Raw genomic sequence first — 21,407 nt, 5'->3', positions numbered from 1 at the left:
TGCGAGATCACCTTTTAGAAATGCTGTCTTCTTTTAGGGGACTGCAGAGCAATCCAGGGGAAAAAAAGTACTCCTGTGGTGGACAAAGCCTTGGATTTTGGCAGTAAGTGAAGAGCTATGTCTGCCTGCACTAAGCAAGGGCTGCCCAAGGACAGGAATACTCCAGGTAAAAGCACCAGGATGTATTTTGGTAAGACAGCACCATCTGATCACAACAATAGCTCTGCTGTCGGCAGGCTGTCCTGGCAGCATATGGAGATTCCAGGAAGGACCTCTTGGCACTTAAATGTTCCACTGAATTGGAAATATAGCCCATATTGTGCTGAGGCAGATTAGCAGTAAAAGATGAGATTTTATTATAATTCCAAAAATTTCAGCAGGTCAATAAATGCTGACAGTGGCAAGTGCAATTTGCAATTGCATTCTGGCAGTTACTGACCTGTCACTGCCCTCACTCCCGTGTCAGGAGTGACATGAGCTGCTGCCCCACTTAACTGGAGGAGGCATGTGGGTGCATCCTCTGAATGTATGCATTTGGTTTCTGCATTTCTACAGATGATATTTGGCATTTGGTGATGAGGGCCAGGTGTGGGAACTGGGTGTTTGGGAGAACAAGTATCTTCACAGTCACCTGGACCAGAGTTTGTAGGAAGGACAGTACAGGCTATTGAGGACAGTGTTTGGGCATATATCTCTCTTAGGCTTCAAAGGACTTGGACCAAAATTAAATCTTCAGTTCTGGAGATCCATCATGTACAAAAAACAGGGACTTTTGGAGAAAAAGTAAAGAACCTCACACCACCTGCAGTGTCTAAAGATGCTGGCAGGCACACAGTGCTCTAAGAGCACGACTGCACAGGTAAGCACATAGCCCATCAGTACCAGAGACAGCAAAAGGCCATTGCTCAGCCTTGAGCATCATTCTGGTTCCTTACCACCATCTCTCCTGCCCCACTTATACCCCATGTATGGGCATGTCTCCAGAGGTGGTAAGTCTGCCAACTCATCTCAGAACTCACATATCAAGGTGACTCAGGGCTTTCAGCTGCCCTTCAACTTTCCAGGCTTGAAGCAGGTTTAGCAGTACTGGTGTAATGTGGAAGGAAAGCAAATTGCCTCTTCCATAAATTGTCATTGGCTACAGACTCTCCAGGAAACTGGCACACAGCAGTGTGTGGGCAGACAACATACCTTGCCATCCCTCCTGTGCCAGTTATGCACTTTGCAAAATACATGACAGATGTTTATGTTCATATCCTTCACTTCCAATGTCAGAGTTACCCAGTTCTGATGTGACATTTAGGCTTCTTTATGCAGTCCTGCCTTTAATTTGCTGCACATGGGCTGGAAATTGGGTGAAATGCTCATGGCTGCCAGTTATCTTCAAGTTAGCCAAAAACAATAATCAGTGACTCCTAACACAATAAACTTTGCTAAAATGCCATTCTCCTGTTGGTGTAGCAAACCCTAGCTTACTTCTAGCACAGTTCCACCTGTCTGGTTACTAAGAAACCTTGCAGTCTTTTGCAGCAGAAGCCACCTGGATTTTGTGGATTTTGGCTTCATGCTATGGAACAGAGGCAGCAGGAGCAGGATAAGAGAAGGCACCTTCTCTGGAAAGCCTTCCCTGGACCATTTCATAGCAGTCATGTTATTTATTGCATGGCAACTGTGGACCAGAAAATTCAGTTCCTCTGGTCCAGTCTGAGTCTCACTGACTTACACCACTACATGCTCAGTTTCTGAGAATATAAATAAAGTTTATTAAAAATAGTTAGTGCACTTAGTTTTAATTTGAGCAAGGACAATTCTGTCTTCCAGCAGAGTTCTACTTTTACAGTAGAACTGCAATTTCAGATGGCTTAGCTGGGCTAAAGTAGAGGGAAAATTCTTATTCTATTGCATTACTCAGCAAATATCAATTAAGTGAATCCTCACTAATGAACTGCAGAATGCTGTATTCTGCCCCACAGTAAGAAGCATTAAGATAGGGACATCTTAATTTCAGGAAGCATTTCTGAACAATGGGATTTAGAATTTTTTATTTTTTTTTTTTTTACATTTGAGGAAATTATTTTTTCCTTTTAAAGAATGTAGTACATTTTAAAATGTAACTCAATGCAAGTCAGAATATTAGGATCACCTTCTCAAAATGGATAAATGAGATTATTAAAGAGAAAAATGCAAAGATAATGTATTCTTTTATTGAATCATAAGAACTCATTCAAATTAGGAAGTTAGGGGTTTGTGAACTCACATGGGGCTGACGTCTGCTGCCACACCCAGGACTTGCTGTTCAATGACAAAGGTTCCAAGGAAACCCTGCTGGAGCATGCAGCCAGTTTAGAAGGAACAGATCTTTTTAATGTATTGCTCTGCTTTGCAAGGTTTCTTTTCTTTATTATTTTATAACCTTTAGGCCATAAAATAATAAATTTTAAAAAAATAAAAAACTTTGCAAAACTATGCAATATATTCCAAACTTACCAAAGGGCTGGCTCCATGCTCCAGCAGCTTTCCTAAGTAGCTTTGACCTCACAGAATGGGGAACTCTGGGGCACCGCAGTGGAGCAGGCCAGCACAACATCTAAGCACCTACAACGGGGATAAAAGGTTAGTTTTTCTTTCAATTTCTTAGTCAATGCCTCCTTTGGTCTAGTTAATAAAGGAATGTAAATGTACTTTTAACTGCACCCAGCACAGGAGGTTGCTCTTGCTTCCTGCTGGGCTCCTAAAACAAAGAGCTCCTATTTAACTCTCAAAAGCCCCTGACTTGTAAAAAATTGAAGATCAAACTTCATTTCCATATGCCATTAGAAAAATTAATTTAGTAAATTGAAGTGATGATAGACAATCATAAGTTTAGAGTAGAATTCTCTGAGTTAGAAATCTGGGTTGAAATGTTGGGCAGGATCCAGTTATGCCAAACCTCAAAGGGTAAAATGCAAAGTCACAAAATTTTAAGTTATGAGGAGTAAGAGCCTTATAAACTCCAGGCTGTATTTTTTCCTATCACATCAAATAATCCTCATTTCTAAAATAGTAATGAAATGGAAATTAGATTTGTAAGTGGAATTAATTAGGTTGTATCTGATGCAGCTTTCTCCAAATGACAATCACAATTCTGAAGTTTTTTTGATTTAATAGGAACAGGGGATTGGTGGCAAAGAAGAGATTGATATGAAGGTTCATAAGACAAGAGTGTTGCTGGCCTGATCTCAGTTCATTCAACTCCCTTGCTAACTTTCTCTTCTTTGAAAATGGTATTTGAAATTTTCTATTCCTTCTGTAAGCTACAAATGAGCACAGACTCTGATTGCTTTCCCCCAGAGGCCTGCTGCCTTAATTCACTTGCCAGTCATAAACAATCTTCTCCTTCTGAAAGTCTGAATACTATCAGGGTTGGGAAGGACCTAAGGGCAGCAAGTGCGTATTTGCTGGAAAAATGTTTCTGGAAGAAAAAAAAAAAAAAAATTGCATTCAGGAGAGTCTTGGCACCACAAATTATTTGGGTTTTGGACAGGTCAACATTTATCTGTGTTTTATGGCTCTATCACGAGGCTGCAGAGAAGTTATTCCCAGATGCTCTGTGTTCCAGCACTATCCTATACAATGATACATTCCTTAGCTGAACTCTCCTATGGTGCTGTACAGACCATCCCTGGCCCAACAGTGCTGACATCAACACATGCTGGAACACTCAAGTCTTTATCAGAAATAGTTGACTGAATTTTAAAAAACAACATATAAAAATTAAACTTAAAACAGAGGGATTTAATTAAAATCTCAATATTTCTTAAGCTGTATTTTTGGGAGGTTTTTTTGCAGCCTCAATAGTTTTATGTTGGGTAAATAAAACACTGAAAACACAAATGTTTTTTAAAACAAAGGGAACTCTAATCCCTATGTAAAATTCAAAACAGAATTAGGCAAGTATAGCTTAAATCAAGAGAAACTGATCAAGAATGAATAAGATAATACTGTTAATCTTTAGCCTATTTAATACATAATAGCAAACATTTTAAAAGTGAAATAACCATGCCAATAGCCTACTTTTAAATAAACAGTAACTGCTGAAAATAAATTGTTGTAGTTGTTATCAAACAATATTTCCTTCAGTTATTTAATAAATTGGAACAAAGTTTATCCAAAGTATTTTTAATGCTGTGGATTATCTTCATTTTAGTAACTAAAAATAGCAGTACTGCTAACACCAAAGAACTTTCTGCGAAGAGAGCAAAGATGTCAGACTGCTGTGACTCTGAGATGCCTTCATCAAAATGGGCTCCATTAACACTCACAGTTCTTTTCCTTTGCCTCTGCATCAGCCTAGCTAACTTAAAAAAAAATCAATCAATAGACTTGCTTTCAGTGCTGAACTGTAAGTTCTCTGGAGTATAGGGATTGACAGAATCTCTTTATTATATTTCTAAATTTATTAACCAAGAAAGCTAATTCAAGTTTCACTAGAAATGTTTTGTTTTCTGGTAACTTCGCTACTGCCATAAAAGTACCTGCAAGAAAACACACTTCTGTGTCTCTGAAAAATCACATCCTGAAAGTCCCACAAATGAGAAAGTCCCCTCATATCTACTCTGCTTTCAGATTAGAGAATGAAAAAGAGAACATGAGGAAAACACTTCCTTAAGGTAATATTAGTAAAGCACTGCTTCCATCAAATAAAACAAGCCAGACTGGGCAGAGACAGCAGTAAAGCAGCAGGAGGTCAATGAGCAGCCCTGCTGATGCTCTGTACTTCCAAGTCTAAATACCTACGGCCATGCCCAACTCAAACAAACCACATCCTCCAGCCAGCAGCTTCCACACAGCTTCCAGCAACTCCAACTGCCTGTGGCAGTCCCAGAGGCGCTGTCCATTCCTCCCATCCTTTTATCACTCACATCATCCATTCTGTTGTGCCGCACTACAATGGAAACCGTGATTCAGAAAAGGCTGAGGAGAAGCCTCACCTGCAGAGGCACCAGAGGACAAACCCAAGTCCACAGTAGGGGTCCAAGCAGATCGCGACTTCCCGGGAGGGATAAAGCTCACACTGCAGCTTAATAGAACGACAAAAGGCACTAGTGGCTGCATGAGACATCTGAAAGACAACAGCAAAGCAATTAAAATGATCAACTGTGTCATTGGAAAGCTCACTCCCAGACTGCACCAAGTGCTTACATCAATTACAGGATAAAAACACCAAATAAATATTGACTTTATGCTCGATGTAGTTGACTTTATGCGCACAGGTAATTTATATCTCAGAAAACATAATTTTCCTTCAAGAGGGCATCAAATAATTGTGAAAGGGGAGAGGAGACAGAATGAATGGTAAGTTCGAAGTGATTTAGGAAGAAAGCTGTGAGTGGTTTAAAGATGTGCTCCAAGCTGTATGCAAAGCTAATGATAACATGCTACACTTTCTGGAAGAATAAAGGAATGAATGACTGAATGAAACACTCTGCTGTTCATCAGTAACATTTTTAAAGTATGTATTTCTTAACAAAATAAATGAAAAATGCCAAAGCACTTTTTAAATTGAAAGGGATTTTGCCAAGCAAAGCAGTACTAAGGGCCTAATCATTCAGCAATAAAAATCCCCAATAAACTTAGTAAAGTTCCTGTAAATAAATATCTGTCAAATATCTTCATGTTATTCAGCTCCCAGTTGAAAAACAGGCTCTTAAAATCTTGGTAAGGAAGCTTTCAAAGATAATACAAGCAGAAAGTAGAAATAAAAAACCTGATGCAAAGGAAAATCTTCTGATTTTTTTTCCTAGTTTAGGATGCTTCCCACACTCACCCATCCTGACTTACAGGTTCTAATGACAATGGAAACAGGAAAATATCTTTTCATGTTTGTCCTCTCTATTAGTAACAAGAAAGACACCAGTGTTAGAAATACAGTCAGGATAGGAGTTAACTTACCAAAGCTTTGATCTCTGCCACAGAGGGAGCTGGTTGCTTTATACGCTGCTCACTGAGAGTAAATGGAGGAAAACAGGCACTTGGAAGGTAAAATTTATTTGATCTTAAAGTAAACAGGGGAACAAAGTTCCAGAAGTGACTTTTTCTCCATTCCAGTGACAGCCATAACTGAGGCTGGATGTGTTCCAAGTGATGCAAAATGACCAGCTCTGAATGTGGGTCTGTGGTGATCATCTAGAGTCTGCAGATTAATTCTACTCCAGCTGAATCAAGACAACTTTTTCATATGGGATTAAACTGAACTCTATTAACATAGGACTGCTGTTATTCTGGGAATTTTTACACCATGCTGCATGCAAGCTACTGAAAATGTTGAGAGCAAATGCAAGTGGAATCTACTACTTTCAAAGTAATTACAGCACATTTATCAACTTTTCAGGAGCCACAGGAGTTATTCAGCCATTTCTTTTCATTTAGTACCACTGCATTATGAATATAAGCCTTGTGGTCTCTTTTGATCATTTTATAATTAATTAGTCACTAATGATGATGCAGTAGATGGTAACAGTTTACATAAACCTGCTGAGTCAGTGGCCTGCAGGCTCTGTGACCCAGATATTAGAAGCTAATCAAGAATTCCTTGATAGATTTATCCGTATTTCCCTCTAGCCACACTAAGAAAGGCTCATCGACTTGTCCTGCCTTTGACTACCTTTGAAGTTTCCCAAACACTCACTTTGCATAGTTAGTAGCCATTTCTGCAAGTCTGATAAAGTGTACTTCAGACCTGATTTAATACAGCTGACTGCATCTGAAACAATCATTTGAGGCTTTCTCTAGCAGAAATGAAGACTTATGTGACATTTACTCCTTTAAAAAAATAGATATTTTAGATAAGTCAGATAAATGACACCCTAAAAGTCCCTGCTTTTCTCTGCTGGCTCTGAGGAGCCCAATGACTATTCCACATCTGTAGGCATTGTAGCTACTCAAAGTTAGATGGACTGAATGTTGCAGGAGTGTCCAATATATGACCATGAGCCAGGTCAACCATTTAACAATCAGTCAGCCTCAACAGCTCTGTGCTTCCATCTCCTCATCCAAAAACTGGGCAAATAATGCTTTCTTTGTTTATAAATTATGCTGACAGTTTCTGCAAATAGATGGGTGATATTAAAGAGTATGAGGAATGTAGCATAGGCTCCATGTGTGATACATCAGCAGAGATTGTTAAAGTAATGATAATCCTTGGATATGCAACATGTAAGAGTAAGGAAGAAACAGGTAAGGATAACAGAGTGATTTTACTGTGTCTTGGTGAAACCAGTAGTGGGATACATAAGTTAGGTAAAACAGATGAATTGTGGCTAGAGGGTTGGAGAAAATGGCATAGATTTCAAGAGCTCAAGATGCCTGATCTTAGCAAACAAATCTATTAATGAGTTTTTGCCGTTTACTCTAGTACTATACTGGGTGAATATACCAAAGAAATCATCAGGTGCCTTAATTGCAAGAAGAGAATATTGAAAACCAATGGCCAGTACCTGAGCTGCCATAGGAAGCGAGCAATGAATGGGCACTGGAACAAGAAGGAAAAGGAAAAGGATGACATTTCCCTCATAAAATGGAAATAACAGATGCCTAAGCTGAAAAATGTTTCAGGCAGAAAAACTGGTATGCACAGGAGTAATGGAATGAAACTTTTAGTCTGAGGAGGAGAGGGGATAAACCACCACACACAATTCTGTAGCAAGTAGAAAACTAATTTAATGTCATTGGATTCAAACAATGTCTGCAAGGGAGGAAGAACCTCAATTCCTGCTTCCAAAGATCATGAGGAGTCACAAATTAGGAGCAACCACCTGCCAGCCAGGCAGGACAGCAAGAAGGAAAGCTTGAAGAAGAAGTCCCTACCTTTACCCCTGCCAGCATGCCAGTGGTGGAGACACTGAAGTCAAGGTAAGCAAGTGTTTCAGGGTTAGAAGGTTTGTAGATCTGTGCAGGCCGCTTCTTTGGCAAATCGTCTGGTGGAGACAGAGACAGAAAACGTGTGTATGTCACTGACAAGCACAGTGACTAAAGAGACAGAGGTCCCCTGGCCCCAGCACTCACCTGTGTCTAGGACTGGAGGCCATGTCCTGATATCCACTGCTGCCGCCGCCTCTCGCGACCGTAACAATTTACATATCAATTGCGTAGTCATTAAGCAGGCAGAGCGGCTCACCTGGAAATTCAAGAAAGAAATAAAAACATGCTAATGGTATGCTAATTAACTCTCCCATGAAAATGGGCAAGACAGTGACTTATCTTCTGCCAGAACAGAACACAGGTATATCAACTCTATGTTTTCTGATTGGCAGGTGGGAAGATGCTTAAAAAATTGCAGCTCACAAAGATGACAAAGTCACGTGAGTTTTACAACTTACATGAAAACTGCAATTTGAGAAGAGCATTGCAATGAAATAAAGGTGCCTTAATAGTGAGAATGTGACCTTTCCTACACACTGTATCAGCTCTCACCCCAAAGGGCCAGTAAAGAAGACTGTGTCCAAAAGACTTCCTATGTGACAATAATGTATCTTGGTTCATAAACAATATTTTAAGGTCAACCAATACCTAGTCTGACATTTTATATTAATAATTTTATTATCTTAAGTCAATTTTATGGTAGCCATGTATTTCCAGGGACTGTGCTAGTGATAAACCACTGGGAGCACTTCTGATATTGGCAAAAGTAGCTCTAGAACAGATATTGTACAAGTGGCACTAAGAAATGAAATGGTGAGCTTACAGCAAATACCATCTGCACCAAACTTTAGATGATACATGCTGAATTCTCCTTTTAGTTTTCCTATTTTTAGAAGTTCATAGGTATCAACTACAAGAATATTTCTAATTTAATAAGACTACTTCTTAGGAATAAAAAATAATATGCTTTGGGAATTCAGACAAACATGCATATGAGCATGGAAATCACTGAAGATAAAACACAGGAAAAACAGAAAAGGTAACATTTTTATTCTTTTCCCCAAACTTTGAAAATCCATGCAAATACTGCTAAGACTATTTTTTTCCTTAAGGAAAGAAAATTAAATATTTCATTGCACACTAAATTTCCTGTGTTTAAACTAATAAAATCAGTAATCATATGTACACTAAATTTTACCACTGAGCAGAAGACAACAGCTTCTATTGACAATGATCTCATGGAAGCCAACTTTTTAGAACACCAGAAATTCCGACATTTTTGAAATTTGGAGCTCACATCACTGAGCCAACCTTTTATCTCTTGACACTCTAATCCCATGACTGCCCTGTATAGAAGGTTTAAATGCTTCAAGCTAAAAGTGAATACAAACAAAGCCACTGCAGCAGCCCTTAGTCCATTTTCACTTCCTGTCAAGGCAAATTAATTCTTACATCACTAATTTTAATCCATGAAAATCTTGATTTGGCACACTAAACAATAAATAAAAGGAATTTCAAGAGTTGATGGTTCCCAGCCTCCTTAGGAATTACATAACCTGGATGATCAGAAGGTTCATTAAAATACAGAATATCCATGCCTGGAGAATTCCACATCAGAGGTAAAGACACAAGGATGGTGGAAAGGAGAAAGAACACAGTTTAGCTACAGGGTAGGAACCACTCAAGATGGGGCTCAACTGAGTAATATTTTACAACACATCACAAAAACACAATTATGCAGGCCAAATTTTACTCAGAAGTTATTTTTACTGACTTCAAAAGGTGCTGTGCAGATATTCAACATCTTACAGCAGGTGCTGACCCCAACACATCAAGAAATTTGTGTGACTGCATTGGCAATGAATGAACTGCAGTAATATTTTGTTTTCTACAAGGTCATTAATCTCAGAATTGAGAAAAATTCTTGTGTAAAACAGAGCTGAGAGGTTATAAGTCAAACTGACATTAATATGGCTAATAAATGTCAACACTTTATCTAAAGTTAGTCTATTGAAGTGACAATGAATACAAGTCATCTTAGATTTGTCAGTTTTTTATCATGAGATCAAACATCTAGTTTAGCTACTAAACATCAAAAGATAAAGAAAAAAACCACATTTTACATCACTTCTGTATGTTATCAATTGATGCTTAAAAATGCCAAGTGCCAAAATATTAAATAACAAGAATCCTGAAAATAATAGGACAGTTTCTCATACCTCTTCTGATGCCTTTGTGGCATCTGATGCCATGAGGAAAGTCAAAAATTACAACTATCTCTACTACTTGTTAACTGCAAACATAAAAATGAATTATCAATGGTAAAAACACATTTGTTTCAACTTGTTTCTTCAGAATTCCAATCAATAAATCAGAAACTGCCAGATTTCTGGCTATCTAATTTCAACCATTTTTATTTTCCTCAGTAACAAGCACATTGCAGTTATTTATGTGCAACAGAGGTTAAACATTGTTAGATAAAGCCAAAATATCAAAAGAAAGCACTGAATGAAAAAGTCTGAGAAACACTTTCCTGGATGAAACAAAAGACCCACCAATATCTTCCCAGCAAAACTTTGAAATTGTTTTAAATGCAGAACAATTGCACATTCAGCAGTGAGCACGCCATCAGGTGAGGACAAACTTCCCACTGAGGTTTTTCTCAGCAGTCAGTGTGGCTCTGCCTGTAAGGAATCCTACCCCTCTTGGCACACAGCTAAATATAAAGAGGCACTTTAAATATATTTCTTGAAAGGAGTCATGCAACCAGGGCAGAATGTGACAGCTCAAGTGAGCAGGTTGAATGTTGCCAAGCAGTGTTGATTTTGAAACACACTGAAGTCCTGAGTGCTGGGAAGGAATAAAACTTCAACCCAACCACCCCTCACTCAAGTTACTGCTCCTAAAGACACAAATCCATCACCCATTTCATCTACTGGTGCAATCTGAGGCGTCTGCTCACCTCCACAATCATCTTCACTGTGGGTAACGTGGTGGCAATGTTCTGGGGGTGTGGAGGTCGCACTGTTATTGGCACACAGCCTGCGTACAGGCATCCGTAAAACGCAGCAATCAGGTCTATCCCTGCATGGAGAACAAAGCAGAAATCCTCCCCTGAAAATCAAATTGTTTAATCACAGACTCCTATGTCAGCATAAATATTACTTGGAACTGAACCCAGAAGGTTAAATGAGTGACTAAGGCCTTTAACAGACTTCTTTTTCAGCCCCTTGTCAGTATTTGTTCAGCTTCACTAATTCCTCCCAACCACACCGTTCTGAGCATGAAAAACCACAGGCAACACACAAAACTGCAGCCAGATATCAACATTTAGGAGAACTCCATCTTGTTGCTCAGGAAGTAACCTGTAAAAAAGACTGATTTCTACAGATTAATTATCTTCCTAAATGTACATTTATAGAGTGTACAAGAAGAGGGATGTCCCAGAAAAAGGATAAGGTAGGATGATGCTTGGTCCTACCAGCTGCAGAAAGAACATCTGGATGTTTCACAAAATACTGTCTTTCTCTTGCCATTTTTAACCTCACATAGGAAGCCTTGATATATGGACCTCAAATTTTACAGTAAAAAAGGGAGCAACGATTTTGAAATCCTGCTTCTAGCATAAAATTAGGTGCTGTGCCATATAAATATTGACTACAGGTGATGGACAATGGACAGCACCCTTCAGGCTACCTAAGGAGGCTGAACAGGCAACAGTGCCAAGATCCCTTGAATACTGCTGTCCGTCACCTCCCTGGTGCTGTGCACAGGCTGTGATAAGATGACAGTGGGGGCTGGTTTATTCTTTCAGTGGAAAAGGATTTGCAGTACTGGTAGGTTATTGTTCCTTCAATAAGTTTCTTCATTCATGGGAAGTGAAATGCAGAAAACAAACATTTAAGTTTAAAGTACTAGCCTTCTTCTGTGGAAAAGGTTTTGCCATATTAACCATTGCAAAACTGCTCCTATAACTACAAAGACAGAACGGGTGTCTTGCAGTCCTTACAAACTTACCACATTTCAGACCTTAAATCGGACTGTTTATTTCACTAACACACAAGAAATGTTAAAGATAAAAGAGCAGCACCAGATCAGAAATAATTTCAAGCAAATGTCTAATGTGTTACCAGTTAACACAAAAGCCCTGATGCAAAAGGACGAAAATCCAAACCAAGAGAGCTATCTAGATTAAGAATCTATAGAGACAATTTTAATGATGATTCTATATTTCTTAATAATTTGCTGCTTATCAAATTTCAACTATAAAAAAGCCCCCATGTATTACTTCCTCATTATTGTTGCTTTACCCTTGTAAAATGCAGCACTTCCAAAAGGGAACTGAACAGGTCATCAAGAACACTTAGGAGATGGAACTGCATGCTCATAAAATAGTCTGTATCCAGCAAAAAACCCCCAGTAATTAAATTTGACTACTTGTAAGAGATACAGGTTTTAAAAATACAGGTTAGTCTTAATCTGAACCCAAAGAAATAAAATCTGTGTACATGCAGAAAGAGAGTTTCTTTTCAATACATTTGACCAAATTCAAAGGAATTTTAATTTGAATGAGGCAAACATCTTGTGTTTTGACAATTAATGAGGTGTACATGGTAACACCCCTGATGCAGCACTGCTCAGAAGGACCTTGATGAACTTCCAGGAGTCCCAAGGCACTGCTACAGCAATTCCTTACCTGGTGGGTAAACCAAAGCCACGTGGTCTCCATCCTGTAAATGTCCCCTCTCCATCAGCATGACAGCTATCTTCTCAGCTCGTTTATGCAGCTGGACACATGTCAGTGAGTTGGCTATTGTTCCCTGCACAGGAAGAAAGATAAATGTCACAGGAGATAATGTGATGTGCTGAAACTCTATTTTCCTCCTCACCTTAGAAGTTGCAGAATGAAGGGCAGCCACAATATGCCATGCAATCAACTTAAAATATGGAAAGATTCAGCCTTAGGCCAAACTGTGGTGGGAATGAAAAAAGATGTTTCTAAAGTAGAAGAATGTTCTCTATTCCTTTCTCTGTGTCTTCTGCCCTCAGCAGTGTTTCTGCCCCCACCAAGGCAGTACAGCAGTGTGCTAATATCCTGCCCACAAAACCTGTTCTTCCCTTGCTACACAGGCAGCGTTCCTGCTGCAGCCAGGGAAGTGCCTTTATGGTCTCTGTACCAAACTGGAGCATCTGTGGAGAGCAATTCTGAAAATTGCATTTTGTTGTCTGCACGCTGGAGTGGAGCCAAAAGGCCCAGCAGAAATACTTTAAAAAACAAAAGACACAGGAGAAAACAATACTTTGCAATGGAAAAAAGAATTAGTCTGGAACAAAAGATAAGCACTTATATTGCATATAAATGAAAGAGAGAAGAGAGGCATTTGTTAAATTTGAATAACTCTGGTCAGCATGAGCTTGGCATTTTTGAAGCATTTCAAGTAGTGCAAACCCAAAATTATCAAACAGTCCCAGTGTTGGAAATTGAATGAGTGCTACAGTTCTTGCACTTCCTAAATATAAATATGTGTACATATATGCACACACACAAGTACACATTTAGAAAAATATATACATCTGTATCACAAAAATCACTACCATGGCAGGCAGACACCTCAGAAGTCTAAAAATGAATGTACAGGACAGACTGGTTGCACCTAGAGCTGGGTCAGGCCAAGTGTGAGCTGGGAGAAAGGGACAGAGCAGTATGGGAAGGGTAGTATACAGGCTTGTGTACTTGTTCTGTGGAAAAAGAGAAATTTAGTCGCCAGTACAGCTGTGACACACCTGGCACCTATCACAAGCACTAAGTTCACTTACAAAAAAGTGTTTCTGAAAAAATAGAGGGGGAAAAGGTAAGAATATGTAAAAATATGTAAATAAACATATACTAAAGAACACATAAAGACACACACTAAAATAGAACAGTGCATCAAAAATACAATGTAATACAATAAAAATGTATTGCATCACTATCCTCATTAAGAGAGAAAGCAAGAAGGTCTGCTGTTTTAAAGAAATGTTCTTTACACTCTATTTTAACAAGGCAAGGGATAATAAGCATTTATTCTGATGCTGGTTTCTATCTACCACCACCCCACACACCACTGCAGTATTTACTGATCAGGCTTCAGAGAGGAGGGAGAAGTTTGCCAAAGGGCAAGCACTGCAAGCAGTGCCACGTTACCAGGATCACCTGGCGTTCACAGACTTCATTACAAACTGCAATGAAGAACACAATCCAACTGGAAATAAAATGGACTAGGCCAGGGCTCAGCATTTCTCTTCATCATCCTCAGCAACCACATTTACTGAATTGCACTTCAGACAGTTTTAATCAATCTTCTGATCAATGTGGAGACCATTTCACTAAGAAAGCTTTCTCTAAAGACATATGCAACTCTGTGGATGCTGGACCAGAGATGACTTCCATCTGTCCAGCCCTGAGTATGCCAAAGCAATATGAGGTCTGGCTGACCTGCCACTGCAGACCTGTCAGGAGAATGTACTTAAACTCTCCATTTCTTCTTTCAAGAAACTGCCTGTTTCCATGGTTATGAGAAGAAGGACCCTTTATATCCCCACACACATCAGAAGCATGGGTCCTAATGACAGATAGGGAATTGCTGTAAATCAAGTGAATTTGTGCAGAGCTTGTTTACATTTAAGACTTCTGGCATTTGCTGCCTGTGAACCAGTGGGAAGTCATTGTTTATATGAAGTGTAGGGAAGGAGAATCCAGTTGTTGGACAAGAATCAGTTGCAAGCATCAGGCAACTACTCCCTTTGGGCCTTCAGTGAGCAATCCTGAAATGTAAAGGTGTTGCAATCCTTCGTGACACACACTAAAAACAATGTATTGCACTAATTTTGAAATATTTCAAATTCTCAAAGTTTGGGTTACAGGGAAACACTAATCTCAGTGGACTTTCATTAGTCATCTACTGCAGGATGCCTGACTATTTTAGAACAAAGTGTACAGACAATGTCCAAGGAAGACAAAATAGGAAAAGTACAAATCAGAACTAAAATTCAAGATAGGCAATAAAACTTGCCTAGGGCAAACTCCACCAAATGTGTCATCCCTTTCCATAAAATATTAATTCCTCTCCAAAAAGCATTACAGCTCTCAAACAAATCTCATATGATGAGATACTCTTCACTGAGAGTAACAGAGAAACTGTATTTTAAAATCCAGCTACTCTTCACTTCTATGGAATGGGAATTTGTTTTGTTAATCCTTGTTTTGCACGTTGTGTCCTTACTTCCCACTGTTTGAACCCTTCTGCCACCACAGGAAGTTTGGCTTTATTTAAAACCCAAAAGCAACAGCCATGTGTGGAAGAGATGGGATAGTACACATCAACTCTTCCTCACAGCATCTTTGCTCCTGACTTAGAGGACACAGCAATGCGGTTCTTTAATGATGTAATATTGAAATTATAAACAGCATTGCCTCTCAAGATTTATACTTTGCCACTAAAAAAATACATAATTACTTCACTATTTATCTGGCAGGTTTCACATATTCACAAATATGAGCTATTAATCTGAATTTTTAAAAAAATTATTTAATTACTTACTGGTAGCTTCAAACTGAACTTTGTACCAGCACTGTAAAATGGAGAAGGACATTCTGTAAATACTGTAAGTGGTGATTTCACAGAGGTTCACAAATTACTGGAGGTTTAAGAACCCATTCAAGTTGCATAAAGACCACATAGGCTGAGACAACATCAGCTAGCACTCCAGGGGAACAGCACTATTCCAGGCCTCCCCTCTCCTGAACACCCTCACACACTATGTTATGTTTCCCAGATCTGACAGATATGTGTAGATGTACTGTGATGGAATGCTTTGAAATCAGACTTTAATTCTCTCTGTGGTCTTGAGATTTATTGGTTTGTCATCTGTAATCATCCAGGATGTAAAGAAGTTACACTACAGAAAGCAAGGAAGTTTTGCTCTTAGCAAAGCCAAGTTCTGTACCTGTCACATTCATTAACTCATTTTCAGTAAGCAATGAAATGCTGTGCCAGGCTGGCACCTCATGGAGGTTATGCAGAGAGATTTATTACTGATCTTCTGCAGACTTGATTGTATTCTGGACATACATTTTCTTCTTTTCACCTTCTTTCCTCATTCTCACACCTCCCCCAGATGGTCCAATCTCAAAAACAACAGTCATTGTGTTATTTAGGGAAAATGCTTTGGTTTTGCCAAGCCTGTGCTTTTCAAATTGGAAATCAGGATGGTGAGCAGTATTAAACAGTTATTCAACACAGGGGCAGATTTGAAACAGATTCAACAGTATTGAAACAGATTTGCAGTGTCAGCTCACACACAACATATATGTGGTGGAAAAAGAAATGAGAAATGTGTAAGGCACACTGTCTGATAAAAAAAACCAATCTATATCTTGACAACTGACAATGATTATTCTCTTTTCCTTTCTGCGTCAGTGAACATTAAATATAACAGCTGAGTATTAGTGGAAATAGGAAGAGAAAGGTCACATCCAGCCACAGCACAAGCAGGTGCTGCTGAAATCCCAGTGAGTCTTTTCCAAGCCTGTTGGAGCTATGGCCTGAGCTTCTTACCCTGCAGTTGAGCAGGGTGTAGAGCACATGGTCGGGGGTGGTCTGAGCTCTCCACTGCAACACTTCCGACAGGAACAGGAACTGCAATAAAGCAGAGTGACAGTCACGACACCAAACAACTTCTTGGCTTTCAAATCCAGGACACAGTACCCAGAAGCACTAAACAGGAATTAATCTTCTTGTCATCACACATTTATAGAAAGGTGCTTTTGAATGGTAGCAGTCACCTCTCTGGAAGCGAAGCCACTGCTGGGATTATGATATATCACTGCATATACTTCCAAAGCAACAAAACACTACTTACTGATCCCTCTGAATTTAAGCACTATTTAATTCTTTAGCTTCCTCTCTTTTTCTTTCTATAAATACATAGGTACATACACAGCTTAGAATTTACTAATTTAATTACTCACATAAGCCCCCAAAAGAGATGAATTTCAACTTAATTTTCCAGGATTATAATAACAACAAATAAGGTCAGGACCTCATATGTAAACAAAATTCTCTGGATTCCACTTGAGATGGTGAAAACTATGTAATAGAGGGTGATTTCTGGTAGAAGCCCCATGAATGCTTTCCATCATATTTTTTCTACTGTCCCATGTAAACTTATTTCAAAAATCCATAAAAATGAAATGTGGTGACTTCTCCTCACATCTACTTAATATTTATCTGTAAATGAGGTTCTGAAATATTAAATATATGCATTAATTAAAAAGAAGCCATCAAAAAATTGGTGGTAGTAATAATGACAACAATAATCATCATCAACCATCATATCTGTGAACTGCTAAGTGTCCTGATGTCAACTATATGATGTTAACTGTATGTTTGGATGAAGTTAACTATATGTAACAGGAAAGTTTAGCTTACCTTTCTGGCCTGGTCATTATCTTCTATTTGCCCCAAATCTCTACCACTGGCCTGTGCAATCCTTTTTCCAGAGACCAAGTTCCCCACCATCACAGAGGCAGGGCCAATTTCTAGAATAAAGCATAAATCCACCAAGCACAATAAAAATCCTTTGCTTATGGATGATAATTCATGGGATTTCTTTCGCAATACATGATGTTTTTCTCACTGCAGTCCACAGAACCAAACCTTGAGCACATCTCTGTTGACACAAAGTTTGGTTATGGACCAGAAGTGATTGGAAGATACATAGAACTCGATTCATCCTCTCAAAACAGCTCTCCTTTAGCATGGGCTCTCCACAGCCAGAGACATATCTTGTCTACCTTGATATGATGAATCCGGAAAATTTAGCTCCTACTGTAGGCATATCCATTCAAGAGCCTCAGCCCAGAGTGACAACATTCCTGTTTTCCTCTTCTGTTGCCTGTTTCTAATGCATCTGTATCAGGACTTCTGTAATGCCACAGACAGGAAGTGACAGGGATTGGGGGGGGGCAGATGGTGCATATGATAAAATATATGCAAGCCCTCTAGAATAAGATTGAGAGTGAAGTTAAGTAACTTCAGAAGAAAAGAAGATGTCATGGCTGACACTGCTCCATGAGTTGGATTTCACTGATGTTTTGTTGCTGCCATTAGGAGACAATACCTGTCTCACAGATAGCATTTAAGCTCATGTTGGCATTTGTTTTCTGTTTCTCCAGCATGGATTACTGATAAACTGCAATTTATACCAGGCTCTACTTCTAGCCTATGATGTCCAAGTGATTGTTTGTGGTGTAAGTAACCAGGTAATGTACAATCAAAAGCACCTACAGACTACTCTGCTTTAAAATTATAACAGCAATACTCTCTGAGTATGTCACAACAACACAAAATAGGAGAATGTTATACTACCAGTTTTGTTTTTGTGTTCCTGGCATTACTTTTACCCTAGTAATATTTAGTGTATACATAACATACTTGTAATGATCTCCAGTGATTCTAATTCAGCAATTATTTTGTGATGCAGCAACAAGGAAATACCAATGTGAGAGTTCCAGGAAAAGGCCTCATGGTTTTGATTAGATTAGTGCAAGTCACTGTTGACCTCTGGCATTCCCAATATCCACAAATTGAGATTATGGTTTTGATTCTGAAACATTTGTCCAAAGGTTTTAAAAGACAATGATGGTTTAGGCAAACTTGCACTGAATTCATGAGAGGTAGTCTCCATATTCAAGATCCAGAGAGCAAACCCACTTCTAATTCCAGGATGTTTTTCAAAGTGGAAAATAACCAACACTTAGTCTTATGTAGCTGAATTCAAGTCTTAAACCTGAGGCTACACATCCAGAACTCCTTGAAATAAATCTGAGTACTAAAACCTGCAATTGGTTTAAAGGTAAAAATTTGTTAAAATTTACTTGTAATTGGGCACAAATAACCAGTGACTGACTACAGCAGACTACAAGGGCTTTCTTGGTCTCTTGAGACAGTGCCTTGCTGTACCATTTTATCCAACATTCTTCATGAAGAGGCAGAACTTCTGAAGAACCATCTTAAAACTAGTTAGGGTTTTCCCTCTAACATACCTGCTGTTAAAGTAATGCAAAATCTCCCTATGCATGTGAGGGATTAAACCACTCATTCTTTGGTTTAACTATTCATGAACAGTTTTTAGGTATTTGTTCTTCCAACACTGTTATTTAGTGTCAACAGCCCCTTCCCTCTCTGTTTCTAGTTTACACACTCAGCCTTCAAAATAAGCCAAGATTTTATCTTTCTCTGGTTTAGTCTCCATCCTCTTTAAACATAACTGAAGAGGAATTTACGAAGAACTCCAGATGTGGTCTCAGCAGTGCCTTGCAGAGTGATAAAAATGTCATCTTTTATTGAATTAGCATTTTTCCTTGCATTCTCTGTGAAGGTGTTTCTAGCTTCTGGCAACACCAATGATGTCCTTGACACACACAGAACATTGAAGAGGACAGCTGATGATGCTGATTCTCACCTGTATCAGCAATCACTAGATTTTGCTCCCTTACAGTACCATAAGCACACAGCATGAAGTCACAGTCCCTTGGCCCTCTCTCCTCTTACCTGGTTGCTTTTGCCTTGGTTTAGGTAGGTTTGTAACGCAGGTGTGGGGACACATCAGCACGTTACAAGGATGCAGAGAACCTTCCAGGAAGAGCTGTTTGGTTTCTGACAGGTGAATCCCTCCCAGTGGTGTCTTGGGAAGCGTGTTTGCTGGGACAAGTGCTAGGCAGTAGACTCCCACTTGATGAATGCTGTCAATTGCCTAAAAAATCACACAGGAAGTCGATTTTAATGAAAAGCTAATTTTTCATCATTCTAATAGGCACATGTTGTTCTGAATTACTGCATAAAACAGCCCTAATAATTAACTGGCAATGGAAAGACACTTCAGCTATGTCAGTGATAAGGAGGTTCTTTTCACTGGGAGCAGGTGGACTGAAATGTTGTTACACTCATTCCAACAGATAAAAAAGCAACCAAAAACCTGGTGATGAATGCACACAAATCTATTAGGAAATGCTACCTTGTTAAGCACATATTAGTAGCAGATATCCTGAAGATTTTTTTACAAAGATGGGCTGTCAGACAGTATGAAATTGCTTTTAAGCTGTGCACTTCTCAGAGATAAAGTTCAAAGGATTCCTATCAACTTAATATCCATCTTTCCGAGCAAGGCAAAATTTCAAATAACCCTTATACCTAATGATGTATGTTGCTTGTGAACCTTTTTAGTTTTTTTGTAAGGTAAAGTTTACATGATACATTACATGTGATCATTCCCTGACCACAGTGTAAAAGATTTTCAGGCAGGAATGGAAAATATGTAAGGGAAAACTATGAAACTCCCCATTTGAAAAAAATGTTGGACAAAAACCTGAAAAAGAAGTATCTTTGGATTGTATAGCAACCATGTTCATTGCCCAAAATGTTCATTAAACTGCAACATTTTCAAGAAAACTGTAGCGTAGAATATCTATGTAATTTATTGAGTCAAACATGAATATCCATGCACATAGATTTTAATTCCCCACAGATTTAAAGGATTTATTTTCCTTATAATTATAACAGAAATTGCAGCGTGTTAGAAAACCAACTTCAGTGTGCTAGAAAACCAACTTCAGACATTTATGCAAACTGAGAAACAAGTTACAAATTGCATCTGTAATGCGTAGTTAAATGTTAAAAAATATAATTTACTTATTTTTCTTTTTAATTTTAAAGTGTGAGAAAAGTGAACTGATGTGTGCTGCCTTGAAGATGCAATCTATGCTCTGGGAATCAAATAATCACTTACAGTTATGATGTACGAAGGTGTAGACCAATAAATTACTGATTACTTTTACAGATTAAGCAATGCTTTTCTTTTGGCTTCTGTTTGCTTCATTTCTTATTTATTTGACTGTAAAATCTCATAAGAAAGAATAATAAAATTCATTTAAAAATATTGGAGTTTCAGCAGTAGTAGCTCTCACAGCAGAATTGGGAGGCCTTGCTGCTGGTCTACAGACACCACCCAAAAGATCAGCAATAGTGAAATATTTATGGCAGCCAACACACAATGTCTCATGTTTCTGGCAGAAAACATCATAACCTACTAATCATAATGTTATTTGTAGGTTCTGAAAAGCAGTGATAAATCATGGAATCCTCACCTGACATCAGCTTGAAGGAGAAGCATCACAGGGCAAGTAACCACTTTTACTCAAACATAAAACTCTGTGGCTCCTACGGGTGGTGAATGGAAAGCAATACCCGGCTGTGGTAGGATGAGGGGTGTATGCAATGATTCCCCAGAAACTTCTGAACTCTCTCTAAGAGATACATCTGCTATACAATGCCACAAAAATACCATGTGTCATTCAAATCTGACACCTTTCACACCTTTGAGTTTGGCACATTTCTGAAGCAGGGAATGACATTGTCACCAGGATGACAGCTGCTGAACTGAGCCTTAAAATTCTGAGGCAGAAGAGT

General features: G+C 38.8%; 1 protein-coding gene and 1 long non-coding RNA gene across 17 annotated transcripts in view; one reads left to right on the top strand and one right to left on the bottom strand.

The window, feature by feature from the left end:
- Window positions 1–21,407, bottom strand: part of DIP2C (DIP2 acetate--CoA ligase C (putative)) — a 308,352-nt gene that overhangs the window by 41,717 nt on the left and 245,228 nt on the right. For all 16 annotated transcript variants that reach the window (XM_086864758.1, XM_086864692.1, XM_086864706.1 and 13 more), the window contains 8 exons: window positions 19,494–19,695; window positions 17,370–17,479; window positions 16,497–16,577; window positions 12,596–12,719; window positions 10,862–10,983; window positions 8,044–8,155; window positions 7,846–7,955; window positions 4,971–5,101 (listed from right to left, as the gene is read on the bottom strand). In XM_086864758.1, the coding sequence (XP_086720884.1) occupies window positions 4,971–5,101; window positions 7,846–7,955; window positions 8,044–8,155; window positions 10,862–10,983; window positions 12,596–12,719; window positions 16,497–16,577; window positions 17,370–17,479; window positions 19,494–19,695 (992 nt within the window). The remainder of the gene's footprint in view (window positions 1–4,970; window positions 5,102–7,845; window positions 7,956–8,043; window positions 8,156–10,861; window positions 10,984–12,595; window positions 12,720–16,496; window positions 16,578–17,369; window positions 17,480–19,493; window positions 19,696–21,407) is intronic.
- On the top strand, window positions 2,298–3,236 carry LOC147655984 (uncharacterized). Its single transcript, XR_015279595.1, has 3 exons — window positions 2,298–2,387; window positions 2,542–2,613; window positions 3,148–3,236. It is a non-coding gene; the product is annotated as an uncharacterized LOC147655984 (long non-coding RNA).

The sequence above is a fragment of the Cyanistes caeruleus genome, chromosome 1, assembly GCF_971803275.1.
Source record: "Cyanistes caeruleus chromosome 1, bCyaCae1.hap1.1, whole genome shotgun sequence".
In the NCBI taxonomy this organism is placed as follows: domain Eukaryota; kingdom Metazoa; phylum Chordata; class Aves; order Passeriformes; family Paridae; genus Cyanistes; species Cyanistes caeruleus.
Note: the sequence above shows the minus strand (reverse complement) of the source record. Positions and strands in the feature narration are given on the sequence as shown.